Consider the following 19,158-nt stretch of genomic DNA (forward strand, 5'->3'; position numbering starts at 1 on the left):
TGGCCACTGAGCCTGCGCGTCCAGAGCCTGTGCTCCGCAACGGGAGAGGCCACAACAGTGAGAGGCCCGCGTACCACAAAAAAAAAAAGATAACAAACATTTATTGAACTCTGACAGTGTGTCAGACACTATTCTAAATATTTTATATAGATTAACATTTAATTCTTACAGCAGCCTAGGAGGATTCAGATAAATGCTGTTATCCCACTTTATAGATGAAGAAATTGGGCAGAGCAGTTAAATATCATGTCCAAAGTCACACACTGATGAGTGGGCAGCCAAGATTTGAGTCCTGGTAGTCTGACTCCAAAGCCTATGGTCTCCTGCCTATTATAGACAGAGACCAATTTATAAAAGGCTTTATATTCTATACCAAGGAATTTGGATTTCACTCCATCAGTGTCTAGAAGCCATGGAGGTGTATTTAATTATAAAATTTACATGATGAGATTTTTATATTAATTCATGGCATTTGGCATATGGATTAGAAGGGATAACTTTAAATGAAGAGCGAAGCAGAGAAAAAAGGAGGCAACAAGAGGGGCAAACAGCTTCTACAGTCCATGTAAGGGATGATGAAAGCCCTGAGATAGAGCAGTGAATCAGGCAACAGATTCAAGAGTTATTCTGGTGGAATTTGGGGATATGTTTGATGGGAATGAGTAATAAGGAAGAATGAAGAATCTACGATGATTTTCAGATTTCTGTCCTGGGTAACTAGATTGAAGTTAGTGCCAGGACCCATGACAGAAAATATGGGAAGAGTGTTCTAGATACTGGCTCTGTATTCTCATAGTTAATATGCCAGGCATGCAAGGATTTTTAAGTACCCGCAAATCAGTCAGTGTGATATACCACATTAACAAATTAAAGAATAAAAACCATATGATTATCTCAGTAGATGCAGAAAAAGCTTTTGAAGCATAAAAAAGTTTCCGTTTATGATAAAAACTCTCCAGAAAGCAGGCATAGAGGGAAAATACCTAAGCATAATAGAGGCCATATATAACAAGCCCACAACTAACATCATACTCAATGGTAAAAAGCTAAAAGCATTTCCTCTAAGACCAGGAATGAGACAAGGATGCCCACTCTCACCACTTTTATTCAACATAGTATTGGAAGTCCTAATCACAGAATCAGACAAAAAGAGATGAAAGGAATCAAAATTAGAAAGGAAGAAGTAAAGCTGTCACTGTTTGCAGATGACATGATGCTATACATAGAAAATCCTAAAGACACCACCAGAAAACTACTAGAGCTCATGATGAATTACGTAAAGTTGCAGGATACAAAATTAATATATAAAAATCTATTGCATTTCTATATACTAACAATGAACTATCAGAAAGAGAAATTAAGGAAACAATCCCATTTACCATCGAATCAAAAAGAATAAAATACCTAGGAATAAACCTACCTAAGGAGGTAAAAGACCTGTACTTGGAAAACTGTAAGACACTGATGAAAGAAATTGAAGATGACACAAACAGATGGAAAGATATACCATGTTCTTGGATTGGAAGAATTACTATTGTTTAAACAATCATATTACCCAAGGCAATACACAGATTCAATGCAATCGCTATCAAAATACCAATGACATTTTCCACAGAGCTAGAATAAATTTTAAAATTTGTATGAAAACACAAAAGACCCCAAATAGCCAAAACAATCTTGAGAAAGAAAAACAGAACTGGAGGAATCATGCTTCCTAACTTGAGATTATACTGCAAAGCTACAGTAATCAAAACTGGTGCTTGCACAAAAACAGACACATAGATCAATGGAACAGAATAGAGAGCCCAGAAATATACCCGCACACCTATAGTCAGTAAATCTACTACAAAGGAGGCAAGAATGTACTATGGACAAAAAGTCTCTTCAATAAGTGGTGCTGGGAAAACTGGACAGCTACATGTAAAAAAATGAAATTAGAACATTTTCTAATACCATATACCAAAAAAAAGTCTACCATTTCAGACTCCAGGTACCATGACAAAGTCATTCTCCCAGTAGTTTAATGAACACAGTAAAATACCTGTCTTGTTACCAGGTCTGGATTTTTGCTTGCTTGGTTAGCATTATCAGTAACACATCCAGATAGCCCTTTCAGAAAGCCCACTCTACTGAAAGATAATTTTTATCAGTAACATTGCTAAATAAATTCTGACTCTAGGTTAAAAATAGAATATTAATTTTTTAAAAAAGTCATTCTCATACCAATTGGTTTCTGATGTTTGGATATCTAAGTTTAATATAATTGTATGTACAGGTTCTTGGGCAGAAATGATAAATGATAATTATATGTACAGCTTCTTGGGCAGACATTTTCAGAGCTGTTCTATAGTTATTCTAAATTCTTGTCCATTGTCAATAAACAAAGTTCCATGAATTTGAAACCCTAGTCACCCAGGAAAATACTGATGTCAGTGATACTAAATAAGATGTAAATTGTATAGAGGAAGTTTTACTTTTTTTTTTTTTTTTTTTTGCGGTACGCGGGCCTCTCACTGTTGTGGCCTCTCCCGCCGTGGAGCACAGGCTCCGGATGAGCAGGCCCAGCGGCCATGGCTCACGGGCCCAGCCGCTCCGCGGCATGTGGGATCCTCCCGGACCGGGGCACGAACCCGCGTCCCCTGCATCGGCAGGCGGACTCTCAACCACTGCGCCACCAGGGAAGCCCGGAAGTTTTACTTTTATGCCCCTAAGTGGATATTGTATAATGAATAGTAAAATTGCATATAAAACTGTCTAATAAAAGGAAAGCTAGATTCTGTATTTTTATAATTATTTTTTTAAAAAAGCAAAGCGGTATAATTTGTCCAAAATATAACTTACTAATCTACTGAAGTTAATTTGCAGAGGAACATGCTTGCAGCATATTAAAGTTCTTTGCTGATACACACAAAAAATTTCAGAAAGTTATGAATTTGTCAGTGACTCCTCTCTCCTTCTGTTCTTACCATTTCACAAGGCAATCGGTCTTTCCTTTGAAAAAACTCTTCACATATGATGCATTTGATTAGAACCAACACCAAGGTCAAATCTTTCTTAAATCAGTCAGTTCTGCCTCATCTCTTTCTATCACATTTGAGCCAGGAACTTGTAGTGAAGCAAAAGAATAATGCTTTCCTATATGTGTGACTAATAAAAAAGTAAACATCAGTGGTAGGGAATACAGTTACACAGTACACTGCTAAAATGAGATACAGTTTCCTGTTCTCCCATATGCTATAGTAATTGATATAAAAAACCTGAAGATATTCTGTACTGGCTATAGTTTGTCTCTCTATAATGTTCTCAATGTTTGTGTTGTTTGTGCTTTTTTTTTCAGTCAAGAGAATCCATTCCATTAAATGACCTAAAGTCAGAAGTATCACCCCGGATTTCAGCAGAGGACCTGATTGACTTGTGTGAGCTTACAGTGACAGGCCACTTCAAAACACCCACCAAGAAGGCAAAGTCCAGTAAACCAAAGCTCCTGGTAGTTGACATCCGGAATAGTGAAGAGTATCCTTTACGCCTGAGGTTTTAAAGGGTGGTACTGCTTCATTCACATTGCTTCCTTTTAACTTAAAGGGCATGTGGTAGGAACAATGAACATAGTTGGGATTCCTCTGAATTCAGATAGCTAAATAACTCTCAAACTGGTTGCCAGAACAGACTTGCATAATGTTTCATAAGATAACATTACATACCAGAAACCTTAAAATATTTCCCAGACAACACCAGAATAGTGGGCTCTTTTCTTGGTTTTTGTGTTTCACTGCTGTATATTGCTGTTCTTGTGGGAATCCTTCCTGGTATAGATAAAACTTTAGCAAAGATGAAGCGTAAGTATTTACTTTGTCTACCTCATAGCCTAGAGAGGAAAGTGAGCCAGATCTCAACACTGAACTTTTATTTATTATAATTTTCAAAATATTGGCTTATAGAGAACATGTTAAAGTATTTTCCACTGACATTTTAAGTGTACCATAACTTCTGGTGGTTTTGCTTGGCATTAAAGTATGAAAAGTTACAAAATAGTAATAGTTCAGTCTTTCTCCTTATATTTTCATCATCTTTCAGATCTTTGTAAAGCATGCCTTGGTGCTCTATACTCTAGAATCTAGGTAAATGATTTTCAGATATTTTTTGAACCAGGTAACTCCCTTTTAAAATAAAATCTTTCTTAAAAACTCAATATATAAAATATAAATGTAGAAGTTTTTTACAATTAATTTTCTTCGTAAGTTGGTGGGAAGTGAGACTAAAGTAGGCAAAGGCCGCTTATAGAGAATGTTGCATAACATGCTAAGAAGTTTGGGTTTTATTCCATAGGCTGTGAGAATATTAGAGAATTTTAATCAGGTAAGTGGCATGCTCAGATTTGTGTTTTAGAGAGATTAATGCAGTGGGAAGAAGGATGAGAATGGAGGTAATGGTGCAGGCAAGACTAGAAGGATCGAATCGCCCAAAGATTTGATGTGCATAAATATTCCTTCATATTTGCAGTCACAGAGAGTGAGGTCTCTAGCTTCACACTGAAATAACCTAGTTTTACCAGGCCCTTTGGGTTGGTCTCTGTGCTGGAGAAAATCCAGGAAAATGACTTCTGTTGCTGTTTCTTTCTTTTTTTCTCATACTGTATTTTGACAAAAGAGAATTCTATATCATGGCACTTACAAGTATTGATAAGTAGTGGTGCCACTAGCTAGGAAGGCCAGGAGGCATTTAGCGTATTTGCAGCTGCCACTAGTTACTCTAGGTTTGGCTCAATTCTGAAATCTATTTACTCAACAAATATGTTAGATGTATTCTAGATACTGTATTAAGCATTGTAAGAGTTTCATAGATGAGATAAATAGAGATCCTTCCTATAAATTATTTAAAGTCTTGGTGGAAATCAGGTACATTAGTATGTTTTATTTAAAATCAAATTGCTGTCATGAGAGATATACAGATACTGTGGCAAGGGAAAATTTCATGGGGAAAACTCTCAAAACATGGGTAATACTTGAACACTCAAAAATATGGAGAAAAGCTATTTAGGCAGAGAAAAAGACAGGAGCTAGGCAGAACATGGACTGGAAACAGCATGTAATTCAGTTTGGCTGGGATTGAAGTAAATAGTTTAGTTCTATTCATAAGGGCTGAACTGAGAAATTTGGGCTTTGTCTTATGGGCAGCCATGGAAGGTTTCTCAGCATGGATGTGATAATCAGAGCTGTGTTTCAAAATTTCTAATGTAACATCGTGAATAAAATGGATTTCCAAGGGAAAAGGTGAGAGTTGGAGAAAACAGCTACTGCGATAGTCTAAGCTCAAGGTAGTGAGTGTCTGAAATAGGCAAGTGAAAATGGGACTAGAGATAGGAGGATGCTATTTATTAGTACACTACAGTTGAATATTGCCACTATTGAGATGACAAAAATGAGGTTTTAGACTGACTTGGGGACGGTGGTGCTGTTCAAGGAAAGCAACAATAGATTTAGCAAGAAAAAATGATATCTAAAGATATAATTTTTATAACAGTTAATGCTATTTAGTTATATAATAGGAAACTTTTGGCTTTTGATATATTAATATTAAAGGTATAACATTTACTTTGAGCTCTTTAACACTAATTATAATTAGCTAACATAGCAAACAGACAAGACAACATAAAAGTACGCATACCTTCAGAAGTGGTCTGGTAAGATACTAGTATGCTTTGTATAGAGGTATGATGTCACTAAATGAGAAATGCTGTGCTCTTTTTTTTTTTTTTTTTTTTTTTTTTTTTTACGGTATGCGGGCCTCTCACTGTTGTGGCCTCTCCCATTGCGGAGCACAGGCTCCGGACGCGCAGGCTCAGCGACCATGGCTCACGGGCCCAGCCGCTCCGCGGCATGTGGGATCCTCCCGGACCGGGGCACGAACCCATGTCCCCTGCATCGGCAGGCGGACTCTCAACCACTGCGCCACCAGGAAAGCCCAGCTGTGCTCTCTTAGGATTTAAAAAACATGAGATTATTTCTGTGTTGAATTTTGAGCCATTAAATATTTTAAAGGAATTTTAAAATCTTTTAGTAAAGTGAAGAATTTTTTCTGGAATATGAACATTTACCTATGTAATTTACCTATATGGTGTACCTATGTTGTTCTTAGAACTGATATATTTTTCTATCTGCTTGATTAAAGTATGATGCATCTACTTGTCGTACTTTTATATAGACTGACTTATGAATACAGGAAAGTCTTCGTATCTTAGAAACCTACAAGATAATGCATATCATCCTTACCTGTTAATATTGTTCTAATAAACCAACTCTTTTTATCACAAAAAAAATTTAAGGTACAAACACCTGACTTGGTGGCTCTTATAATAACTAGATGCTTTTTTGGTTTTTTTATAGCTACTATTATTCCATGGAAGAGATTTCATTGTAATTACTGCTGACTTCTTTAATCATGTCTTGTATCTTTTAATTCCTTCAAAGACATCATCAAAAATCCTAATAGCAAAAATGTCTTATAAACATTGAAAGGTAAAAAGCTAGTGTGTGTGCCATTGTTTTTTATTGTGGTTTTTGCCAAAACCAATCTGAAAATTATGGTGGACATTGTTATAAGTACACTGTCAAGATGTATATATGATTGAGACTAATTACCACATAAATACTTGGGCTTCTATTGCCTTAATACTCTCTAAACTGGGTATTTTGAAGCTGAAGCTTTTTAAGTTTACAGTATAGTGTCTGTCTGTTGGGTAGTGCACTCACTATAGAACCTCTTTAAGTGTGGGTATTGTTTACCCCATGCCTGTGTTTATGCTGGCAAGCGCTGGCTTTTCTAAATGCAAAAGGCAAATGCAAAGAGTCCAAATTTTTGTCTAGAATATGAGGAAAGCAATGAAGTAACAGTCGTAATCCTAAAATATATATTGTTGCATGTTCGTCTCTAATACTACCTTATTATTAAGAACATATACATACTTGTCTTCCACTGCAGTACAAGGAAGTAAAACTTCCGTCCTTAGAACATGGAGAAAGTGCTTATCTCAGTGTATTCTGTATCATTTTGCTCTTCTTGCCATGTTTTGCCCAGGATTAATCAGAGTCACTATATGTCAGAAATCAACTTCTGTTTTACTTTACGTATTCTGTCCAATTAACACAAAATGTACAGAATCTATTCTGTGCTCGTTTTTCAAACACGTAATATTTTATTATGATTATGAAAGACTCAGAAAGTTAAAAATAGTATTCAGCTGCCTACCTTTACAGTATAATCTGACAGCCTCTCATGTGTTTAGAAATTGCCTTAAAAAGTTCTACTTCATCATGTGATGTTTGTGTCACATGAGAATTTCTAATGTAGGCAGTGAAATGTAAATAATCACCAAGGAAACAAGATCCTTAAATAACCGAAATTGTCTTCATTGTCCAACTTACTTAAAAAGAAAATGTTCATTGTAAATATATTAATGTGTAACTAGGCCAGTCTCGTTCTCCTCTGCTATTTGCCAGTCTCACAGTTAAGGATAGCTATTTACAGGTTTGACCACCCTGTCTACAAGCATTTGTGCTTACCCAATCTTATTTGCACTAGAATTTTTATGACAAGAGTGTTCTTGGATGAATGCTTTTATATGTCTTCCAGGATTTTTTGCTTGAACTAAACTAAGAATAGGGGAAGTATGGTTTAAGACATTTTTTTCTTTTGTGTCTTATCTTCCAAAGTGTTAAAATAGCCTGAAAAATGTTTGGAAAAGTTTTGCATTTTGGATTATAACTTTTCTCTTACCCAAAAGACTCTGTTGCAATCTTACTTCGTCAAGCATTTTAACATTTAATCTAGTGGTTTTTTTAAAAACATCAAACCATAAAGCACAAAAGAAAATTCTAGGATAAGTTTATGACATACTTGTATGACATACTAAAGTGTTATTTAAAAGCACATAATAAATTCGTGATATTGAACCCACAAAATCATCTAGATGCTTATCTATGATTTTAGATACAGATATTAGATATTGGGTATTTGGATACAGATGGGTACTATTTTTAAACCAAATGTTTATAGAATTTATCTTGTAAAATAAATTATTTTATTTCTAGAGTCATTAATTTTTTAACATCTGGCTGAATAAAATATATATAGAAGGCACTCAAATGTGATTTTACATTGTTAAGCTTAACACAGTCTGAGCATTGTCTTTTATCTTTTATTTTGATTTTGAAGGGAGAGAATCTAACTGGCTCAGCCTATCTGACACAGGATATCAGCCTGTGTCAGATGTCCACCTTCACTCATCCCCTCCCTCCTATCCTGTCAGTCCTGATCGTGGCAGGATCACCTGATACAAACATGACAGCCTAGGCTCACCCTTTCATCAGGGTCAGTAGTTGAGCTCCTTTCAAACAAGAAGGTGGGAGGTGGGCAGGCAGTGCAGACATGTCTGCTAGAGCATTTGACTAGTACAGATTTGTATTGCTTTTGGTATTCAAAAAGCACTAGAAAGGAAAAATGTTCATGGTTGATACTGGCTGTTTGATAAACACAGAAAGTCTCTCTGCCAGTTGATTCAGACTAGCAGATGTAGATATATTTGCTGAGAATAATTGAGTTGTTAGGTTCAGAGTTTCTGAAAAATCAATTATTTTTATTTTAAGGTATGTCCTTATTGAAGATTAAAGTGCTGTCGGAGTAATTATATGCTGAGTACAAAGTCATTTCTGTTCATGAAAACTGCAGTTGATATTTTGAGTACTGAGTAATTATAAATGTTTGAAAAACTAGTGCTGTTGAAATTCAAGGGTGATCTCCTTATGATCATAAATTCTCTGTTCATTCTAGAAGACTCTAATTAAACAGTATACACTGGAATGATAATATTTATTCTACCTCTCATTTCATTTTTCAGAACTTTTTATGTCCTTTCCCTCATTATTAATGCCAGATGCCTTCTTTAAAGAAGAAAGGATGAAGCAACAGCTGACTAGAAATTTAAGATACATGTTCAACCTCCACCATCATTCTTGAGAGTAGGAGCCTCAAATTTCTCCTCTCTCCATTAATGAGGGAAAAAGAAAGACAGAGAAACAAGAGAAGTAGTATTCTAAAGGTGAACCTACAAACTGGGGCAACTGAGAAACTGTCATGTCAATAAATAATTATAATTTTCCCCCTTCTACAGGAATGACAAATGAGTCTTTTTGGGGGGTTGGGGGAATATTCATTGCTTGTGACATAACTTTTTAAAACTCTACGACTTTTCCATTTTGTAAAGAACACATCTAAAGTGGAAGTTTAGGGGAAAATGCTTCTATTGAACACAAACATCTCTTCATGGTCGTTATCAGTGATTGTTAGGGAAGAGATGAGATACTGCCTACATGTCTTATAAACTAATCTTTACATTCACTCCCCTTCTAACCTTTCTCCACATTGTTGCCAAAGTGCAAATGTGATCTGTTACTTGTCTGCTTAAAATACTTGCTGATTTTCATTGCTCTAGGATAAAGACCAATATTAACAACATGATCTGCAAGGCCCTGTATGATCTGGCCTCTGCATCCATTTCCAGGCTCATCTTATCTCATGCTGTCTTTGTTCTCTACACCAGTACTGGCCTTCCTTCCTTTCTCCTGATTGGTCATGTTCCTCCCCAATATATGCCTGACATTTCTGCCTGAAAATGTTTGTCCTTTCCACCACCCTATACCACCTCCATTCCATCCTGTTGCCTAATTAACTTTTATTAATTATTCATATTTTACCTCGGCCATCACTTAGTTCCTTAGTGGAAACCTTCCCTGTCCTCCCCAAATTGATATATCCTATCAAAGCATCATATACATCTCTTTCAGAGCAGTTTTCGCAGTTTTTATTTTATGCTTTTTTGAGAAGTTATTTGATTAATAATAATATTTCAGAATCTTCCTCTACAGACTCTATATGAAGAATCATCTTTTTAATTTCACTTTTTAAAATTGTACTTTTTAATTACTTTTGAAGGAATATTTTTTTCTTTAAGATCTTATGATATTTCTAAATATTTTAAGCTTAAGCTTTTAATTCCAAAATTACAAGTAATAGTCAATGAAATCATTAAAACCCTTCTAAAGTACAAATATAGTAAAACATCACCCCCTTTAGAGAACATAAAATTGGAAAGAATGGAAATAGCTAAGTTTACTTGAGAAATAAACCAACAACAGAAATGTTTCCAGCCAGTGCTAATGACCTCTAACAATTCTAAATAGAGTCCCATTTAGCAGTTGCTTGCCCAGAGTAGATAAGCTTTTGCATTATCAAGTTACATCTGAGAATATCCATTTGGCTATATTTCAGATCTTTAAAATAATCATAATAATAGTAATGAACTGAAAACCATGAATATTGTACAAGCTGTGTGACTGCCATTTATTTGTTGCATTCTGATCACTTTCACAATACTTCATTTAATCAGGAAAGTCTTCTTTATATCTTTGGCTAGTCTTCTTCCTTTCACTTGTTCATTGCATTTTCACATTTAACTTTTTTTTCTGCAGAGGTGCCTTACGTTGTTTAAATAAAATACTCATGAGCATGGAAGATGTTTAGAACTGTCAAATGTTCAGAAAAGAAAAAAGTAAAACTGATGAATAACTGAAGTAGTAATTAGTAAAAGTTCATTGTGCACACACCAAAAGACAGTTTGCAAACCAGGAGCGGTGGAACCAAAACATGGAGTGAGGCTCAGAGGTGTATTGTTAAAAAGCAGCAGTGACTATTTTTCAGCAATTGGTTACAATATTAGAATTTTCTTAAAGGGAATTGGTTAGTGATCATCTCATATCAATTTAGGGGAACAATTTAAGTTTCACTTATGATTTTCAGAGATATAAATAAGTGACCCAGGTCAAGTTAGCCTCACTTGTCTTGCAAAATAAGCTAAATCTTCACTTGTATGATTAAACTGGTTTCGTCTGCTCGGAATTTTCAAGTCTGGTCTCCATTTGTGTTTGATTTTAATGGTATTGTCTTCTGAGAATCAATTACCTCTGTGAGCTTCTGTCACAGATTCAAGTCTGCACACAAATAAATGTTTTCCTTAACTTTTTTTCTCAGTTTTATTCGGGGTCACATTTCAGGCAGCATCAACATTCCATTCAGCACCGCGTTTACTGCGGAAGGGGAGCTTACCCAAGGACCTTACACTGCCATGCTCCAGAGCTTCAAAGGGAAGGTCATTGTCATCGTGGGGAATGTGGCAAAACACACAGCAGAGGTAAGTGTACGCAGAAATGTCATATGACATCATGATGAGCTTTTTACCTGCCCACTGCAACAGATTGTCTAAAAGTGTTTCTTCAGAAGCTGGTTGCATATCAAATGAGCTTTGAAGATCTGTCTATAGTCTTACATAAAAGAGATTGTCTTACCTTTTCCCAGTAAAAGAATTCAAGCATTTTTCCTCATTGTGCAGCATCAGGGTCAATACTAAGCTTAGGAAACTTCAAATGATAGCCTAAGGTGTTTTGTTTTAGTTTTGGTGTTTTTGTTTTTATCTACTTCCTGAAATTATAAGAAGTAGCTTCAATTCCTTCCATTGTAGAAAAACACTGGGGCTTGATTAGAGGTTGTGAAAGCTGACCATGATAGAAGTTGTTGTATTTGGGGGTTTTGTTTACTATAGGCTCAAAGCTTTATGATGATAGAGAATTCAGGAAGGATATCAACTTTCAAATATGAGGACTATGAAACAATAAAATGACCTCGCTCTCTTCTGGCTATGTTCTTAAACATTTTGAAAAATAAAACAAAGAGTAGCTTTTGGAGGTCAAAAACATCACCTTTATTTTTTATAAAAGGCAAGTTAGAGAATAGGGAGTATGAGAACCCAAGGGGCTTGTTTACAAATCCCCCTGTCAAACTTATCAAAATGTACACTTTGAATATGCATGTTGTTATATGTCGATCATAGCTCAGTAAAGTTGTTTTAAAAAAACGTATCTAGATGTAGGCAACATTAATAAACCAGAACAGGCCCTTTTTCTAAAAGGACGGAAGAATCTGCCCCTGGCAAAGTAACAGAGATAGTTTCCTCCCTGCAGATAGCTTATGCAAATAAACTGAGTAATCCAGAATGGTGATCAATGGAAATATAGTCAAGTAAGAACTTTAAGACTTTTGGTCCTAGACCATTTTAAGCATCCAATAATCCTTGTCTCAGAAGTACAGAGCTAATGGTAGTATTGGCTTTTGTTTGTTTGTTTGGTTTTGTTTTTGTTTTTGTTTTTTTTTTTTGCGGTAAACGGGCCTCTCACTGTTGTGGCCTCTCCCATTGCGGAGCACAGGCTCCAGACGCGCAGGCTTAGCGGCCATGGCTCACAGGCCCAGCCACTCCATGGCATGTGGGATCTTCCCGAACCGGGGCACGAACCTGCGTCCCCTGCATCAGCAGGCGGACTCTCAAACCACTGCGCCACCAGGGAAGCCCGGTAGTATTGGCTTTTGACACTAAATTAAAGCCATCCTTGATGAAGAAGCTTAATTGACCAAACTAAAGCATATCTGAGTGGATATTAGCTATAAATCTTAAATCACTCCCCTTCTTTTACATAACTGTATCTAGTGTCTGACAGGGAATAATCTAAATATACCTGTTTCAGAGAAGGTCAGTATAGTAAATGACTAATATGCAATTTTAATAAGTAAATGAGGACATTTTAGAACTAAAGCCATGGTATCTGAATTACTTTGATGTAAGTTTGTTATCATTATTATTATTTTACTACCACCACAGTACTGCTGCTGCTACATTAATCTGTATTGTCATATCATTCCAATGAAAAATATCCATTTTCAATTACAATGCATATCAATACATTCAACCCATAGAAATACTGTTGAGAATCACATATTTCTGGATTCCCCATAATATATAGCCTTAGGAAGAAATCTTTACGGTGATAATAATCCCAATTATTGACTGGTGTTTGTGTGCTAAGCACCGTGATAAGTACTTTCATATGTAATCTCTTTTTATTCTTCATAACAATTCTATGAGGGAGGCATTATTGATTCATATTTTATGTATGAGGAAAACTGAGACTCAGAGTTTATCTAATTTGTTTATGTCAGAGCCAGGACTGCAACATGAGTCTGTATGACTCTAAGCCATACCCTTAACTCAGTGAGCAAGTAAGGCTTTTGAGTCTGAATGCTGCCGTTTGTCCTGTTTTTTAAAAATAGACTTGTTCTGATTTTTCACAGATCACAATAGTTCCTCCCAGGATATGAACCCAAGGCCTGAAATAAACATTTATGCTCTAAGTGCTAACAAGCTTAAGCCTCTACTTTCATAAAGCATTCACCATTTGGAAGATGTAGCTAATAAGTGGACCTGTATAACTGAATCTTCTTAAATATGTCAAATGTTTCCAAACATCCCACTCATTGTATTAATCTCCAGATTTATGTTTATTCTGATTTTACTTTATCATAAAGGTCAAAACACATATACAAATAAAAGGATAACTCATTTCTTTCATTAAATAACAAATTATAAACCATTTGTCATGTTGTGAAATGCTAGTCTATCATAGTGTGAATAAATTTAAAAGTTCAACATATGAAGGAAATCTGGAAGCAAGACTATTTAGATGAAGTAATAACAGTATTTGAAAATAATAGTAATAAGTGAAGACCCATCACATTCTGAATAAATTAGCCAACGTCTTGCTTGTCAGAAACCAGATGCTACCATGAACAGTTCCTTCTTCCTCAAACTCTCCATGATTATTCATGCTTGTAGACAAGTGACTGAACAAATTGTATGCTCAGTTATTAATGCTTCAATCCAACATCAGGAAATAATTTTTGAGAAACAGTTTTAAATATCTGTATAGAGATGTGTCAACTGAAAAAAATGTACAGTCTAAAATTTGAGAATTATGTTTTATTCAGTGGACTTACTGAGGACTTAAGCTGGGGATATAGCCTCTCAGATAGCTCTAAGGGACTGTTCCAAAGAGATAAGGGAGGAGCCAGGGTATATAGGACTTTTTGCTAAGAAAAAAAAAAATGTAGTTGAACATCAAAAGATTATTGCTAATCACAAAAACAGACATCTCAAGTTAATGATTTTAGTGCTTTTCTGTGTATGGGAAGATGCAAGAGTCTGGGCTTATTGAAATTATTCCTTTGATATGCATCTTAACTGCCTTGGGCCACTATTCTGTTTTTCTCCATCCTGAATTCCCCTCAGGGTGCATCATCACAGGCTGCTGCAGTGGCTAATGGCTTTATGGCTGCAACATTCTTTGTTTACTGAAATGGCTGGTGACATTCTTTATCCACAGATGTACATTTTTTTAATATAAATTTTATTTATTTATTTTTGGCTGTGTTGGGTCTCCCTTGCTGTGGGTGGGCTTTCTCTAGTTGCGGCAAGGGGGGGCTACTCTTCGTTAGGGTGCACTGGCTTCTCACTGCAGTGGCTTCTCTTGTTGCAGACCACAGGCTCTAGGCACTCGGGCTTCAATAGTTGTGGCCCGGTGGCTCAGTAGTTGTGGCTTGTGGGTTCTAGAGCACAGGCTCAGTAGTTGTGGTGCACGGGCTTAGTTGCTCCGCAGCATGTGGGATCTTCCTGGACCAGGGATTGAACCCGTGTCCCCTGCACTGGCAGGCAGATTCTTAACCACTGCACCACGAGGAAAGTCCCACAGATGTACTTTTAATAATTTTTCTCATCATGGGGCTAAAGAGAACTTTAGATATTCATTTGCTTATATTGTTCCATCATCTTTTTGTCTGCTGTACAGATCTGTATGACTTTACTAATGCTTCTTCCCCTCCTCACCCTCCCTTTAAGTTGGAAGCATCTAACTTAAAGCATATTTACTGAATTCTACTGTGTGTCCATGGTTGTACTGGATATCCTCCATTTGCCCCACCTCCCATCATAGATCCATTCTCCACACTTCTTCACCTTGCTCTCTGCCCCAGATGGCTGACCTTCATGTCTTCTGGCTTCCAGTTGTTGAGCTTATGGGGAGCTCTGACAAGTTATGGGAAGGAGGGAGGTCAGGATATTTATCCCCCTGGATCCTTCCCTCAAAATTTTCTCGGTTTTGCTGTGTTCCTCTACTAAAGGTTAACACTGCTCTCCAGTAAGCCTTCTCTACACCACTCTCTTTCCAGCCCCCGGTCCCTTTAGCTCTAGGGGTGGCAACAGCTCTGCTTTTTGGTAGTGCAGGTTTACTACACCATCCCTTATGGTTCTCTTACATCCCACCCATACCCTTGTAATTAATCTCATTGTAAGTAAAACCCCCTCAATTTATCCTCAGGGCTTGTTGGAACCCTGACTGTTACAAGGATACTATTTAAATGTATGATTTTTTAGTCAGACTACATTATCTGCTCTGTTCTGTTTCTTACTAGCTGTTAATTTGTGCAAATTGCTTAACTTCTCCAAGTCACCACTGATTCCTTTATAAGATGGGGAAAATAATACTTACCTCATGGCATTGATGTGAAGATTTCAGATTAGGCAATAAGGTTCAGAACAAAGCCTGATAGTTATAGGCACTCAGTTGATTTCACCTATTAATTTTATTTTCCAGCACTATAATTTGCATATATGTGAATTTAATAAGTACTGCTTTATGACGATAGTATAAAAGTTCTAGAGTTTGGGAGTAACATCAGCAAAATGGCAGAGTGGGCAGCTCTAATCTCCCATTCCTCCACAGAAACACTGAAAACAAGTAGAATCTGTACTTTGTTGAATAGAAGTGGCAAAAGCAGGCATCCTTGTCTTCTTTCTGACCTCAGGGGAAAAGCTTTCAATCTTTCACCATTGAATATGATGTTAGTTGGATTTTTTTCATATATAGCTTTTGCCACATTAAGGAAATTCTCTTCTACTTCTAATTCATTGCGTGTTTTTATCATGGAATGGTGTTGAATTTTATTAAATGTTTTTTCTGCATCAATGGAGATGATTATAATTATGATTTTCCCTCCCTTCTATGAATGCGGTATATTATGTTGATTGATTTTCTCAAATGTTTAACTATCCTTGCATTCCTAGTGTAAATTCCATTTAGTCATGGTGCATAATCCTTTCAATAGGCTCCTGAATTCAGTTTGCTGGTATTTTGTTGAAGTTTTTACATGACTACTCATCAGTGGTATTTGTAGTTTTCTTTTCTTGCAGTGTCTTGGTCTGGCTTTGGTAGAAGAGTAATGCTGATTTGTAGCATGAGTTAAGAAGTGTTCTCTCCTCTTCAGTTTGTTGGAAGGGTTTGAGAAGAATTGGTGTTAGTTCTAGCCAGAGCAGTTAGGCAAGAAAAAAAAATAAAAGGTATCAAAATTGAACATGTGTTAGTTTCCTAGGGCTGCCATTAAAAATAACACAAACTGGGTGGCTTAATGCAACATGGATCTAGACGCTAGAAGTCTGAAATCAAGGTGTCAGCCATGTTCCTTCTGAGGCTCTGGGTGGAATCTTTCTTTGCCTTTTCCAGCTTCTGGTGGTGGCCAGCAATCCTTACCACCCACAAAATGGTAGAAAATATTTGTAAATTATATATCTAATAAGGATTATTATCAGAATACAAAATCAACACACAAACATTAGTTATATTTCTATTCATTAACAACTCCTATAACTCAACAACAAAAAGACAACCAAATTTTTAAGTGGGCAAATATTTAGACATTTTAGACATTTCTCTGAAGAAGGTATACAAATGTCCAATAAGCACATGAAAAATACCTGACATCATTAGTCATTAGGGAAACACAGATCAAAGCCACAGTGAGCTACCACTTCACACCCAAGTGTTGGCAAGAATGTGGAGAAATTGGAACCCTGGTGCATGACTAGGGGAATGTAAAGTGATGCAACTTATGTAGGAAACAGTTTAATAGTTTAGCTATTCCTTCAAAATGTAAACATAGAATTACCATATTACCAGCAATTCCACTCCTAGGTAAATACCCAAAAGAATTGAAAACATGGGCTCAAACAGAGACTTGTATGCCAGTGTTCATAGCAGCATTATTTACAATGGCCAAAGGTGGAAACAACCCAAGTGTCCCCCAACAGATGAATGAACAAAATGTGGTATATACATATAATGTGATATTTTTCAGCCATAAAAAAGGAGTGAAGTTCTGATACAAGCTACAACATGGATGAACCTTGAAAACAGTTTAAATAAGCCAGGCACAAAAGGACAAATATTCTATGATTCCCCTTGTATAAAATATCTAAAATAGGCAAATTCATGGAGACAGAAAGTAAATTAGTGCTATTAGGGGCTGGCTGGGGGATGGGAGAATGGGAGTTTTTGCTTGATGGGTACAGAGTTTCCGTTTGGAATGATAAAGAAATTCGGAAATGACCAGTGGTAATGGTTATATAACATTGTGAATTTACTTAATGCCACTGAATTGTACACCTAAAAATGGTTTAAATGGAAAATTTCATGTTATAAAGTTTTATATTGACTTTTTTTAAGTTCTAGGGTTTGATGTCTTCAGGATACCCCACTGTCCCTAATTCATCTAAGCCCTACAATTTTTAGTCAAACAGTAGTGGAGGATCTTTCATGAGAGCTGTTCTGATCAGGTCTCATCTTTTTCCTCTGTGGGTATTAAAAACAAAAGCAAAACAGTGATTTCCAAGCAAGTAGCAGCTTTTCTTCTAAGCTGAAATCAGTGCACTTTAACTGGCACAGTCCTATTTTGAAAAGATTAAGAAAGCCATAGTTGAATACTGTGAGAAGAAAACAGAGATGCCAATTCTAGTCGGTATGGTTACAGATTATCTTTACAAATTTTTATGATTTTTATGTCAAACCCATATTTGGACTTGGGAATTTTCTGTTTGCAAAATGGTAGGCACTGATTGTAATTTTTCTAGTTTTACATCTTCTCTTAAAACCTAGTAATAAAGTTAGACTGAAAATTCAACAAATGAAAATATTAAATGAAATCAAGTATAGTTCAATAAAAGGAAAAGCTCTCAATATTGGAGTTACAAGTAGCAAAATATTGAACAACTCGAGAATAAATGAACCACTTGTCTAGAATATGATAGTATTAAAATCACTCATTTGACATACAAATTAGGTCTAGAGTATTTTTGTAATACAAATATGAAGGAAGTACTCTACAATGACCAGATGTATTGAATGTATTATCTAAAATCACATAGAAGACAGAACAAATCTGAGAAATACTGCTTATTCATGTACCTGAAAAACTATATATAATCGGAAGATATACTATACTCTTTTAATTATGTATTCATTAACTATTTTTCCTGTAATTACAACTGATTAGCAACTTTTTGCTATGAGATGCCTTCTTTACAATTACCACTTCGTAAGACTTCTGTTTTGGGCCTAGCTCCCACATTAAATACATCAAAAACTTTTAGAATGTGCCATTTCTTATCTGGATAAAACATTGCTCCCCCCCAGAATAGGGCAAAAAAAGGAGGACTACAAAGATTTTAGTTTAATTAGGATTCCACGTAGAGGCTTCTTCATACCAGACTTCAGTCCTACTAAATCTCACTTGTCAGTTAATCTTTAATTCACCTTACCCTTCAGGTTAAGTAAAGCAGTGAGGCATTATGTAATCAAGCATATCCAGATATTTTGTGAAGAAAGTTATGTCAGCATCAAGGAAATTTAGATAGTCTCAGGTGAGTGGAGTCCCTAGTCTCTGAAATGTATACTATTGTTCCAAGGGTGGATCAGATTTTGTGCTGATCCTTGCTGCTGTAGAGTCAAGTTTAGTTTGACAAGCCAAACAAATACAGATTGCATCTGTTCCTAGGGTTTACGGGAGTAGGAAGACCTCTGCATCAAAACAAGGATAAAGTCAATTCAGGCTTTGTGTCACATTTAAATGAAAAACATGGCAAGGTCTCACTCTTGTCTTCTTGCAGAGATAATCATCTTCTTTGAAACTCACATGAGAAACTTCATCTTCAATTGCTAAACTAGAATTAGACTCCGTGGGCATACAAGGGAAACTTGCTGAATTCATCTCAGAGAGCAAGTGTATAAATCTAAGAATTAAGGTTATAACTATTCAGATCAATAGGGAGAGGCAGAGGTAGTCTACCATCCATATCATGGATTAAATGAACCCAGAGGACAGTTCATTGTTATCTCC

At 36.1% G+C, this 19,158-nt stretch overlaps 1 protein-coding gene across 6 annotated transcripts in view; it reads left to right on the forward strand.

Annotated features, from left to right (window-relative positions):
• Positions 1-19,158, forward strand: part of TBCK (TBC1 domain containing kinase) — a 240,499-nt gene that overhangs the window by 192,578 nt on the left and 28,763 nt on the right. For 4 of the 6 annotated variants that reach the window (XR_004526637.2, XM_019927769.3, XM_019927768.3 and 1 more), the window contains 2 exons: positions 3,338-3,513; positions 11,083-11,242. Coding sequence is in view for 4 of the 6 variants with exons in the window: in XM_019927769.3 (XP_019783328.1) it covers positions 3,338-3,513; positions 11,083-11,242 (336 nt within the window). In the remaining 2 variants the exon portion in view is untranslated. Of the gene's footprint in view, positions 1-3,337; positions 3,514-5,622; positions 5,681-8,893; positions 9,095-11,082; positions 11,243-13,230; positions 13,501-19,158 lie in introns of those variants that run through there. The other 2 variants (XR_012331921.1, XM_019927771.3) reach the window with 2 other exon arrangements.

This window comes from Tursiops truncatus, chromosome 5 (assembly GCF_011762595.2).
Source record: "Tursiops truncatus isolate mTurTru1 chromosome 5, mTurTru1.mat.Y, whole genome shotgun sequence".
Lineage (NCBI taxonomy): Eukaryota > Metazoa > Chordata > Mammalia > Artiodactyla > Delphinidae > Tursiops > Tursiops truncatus.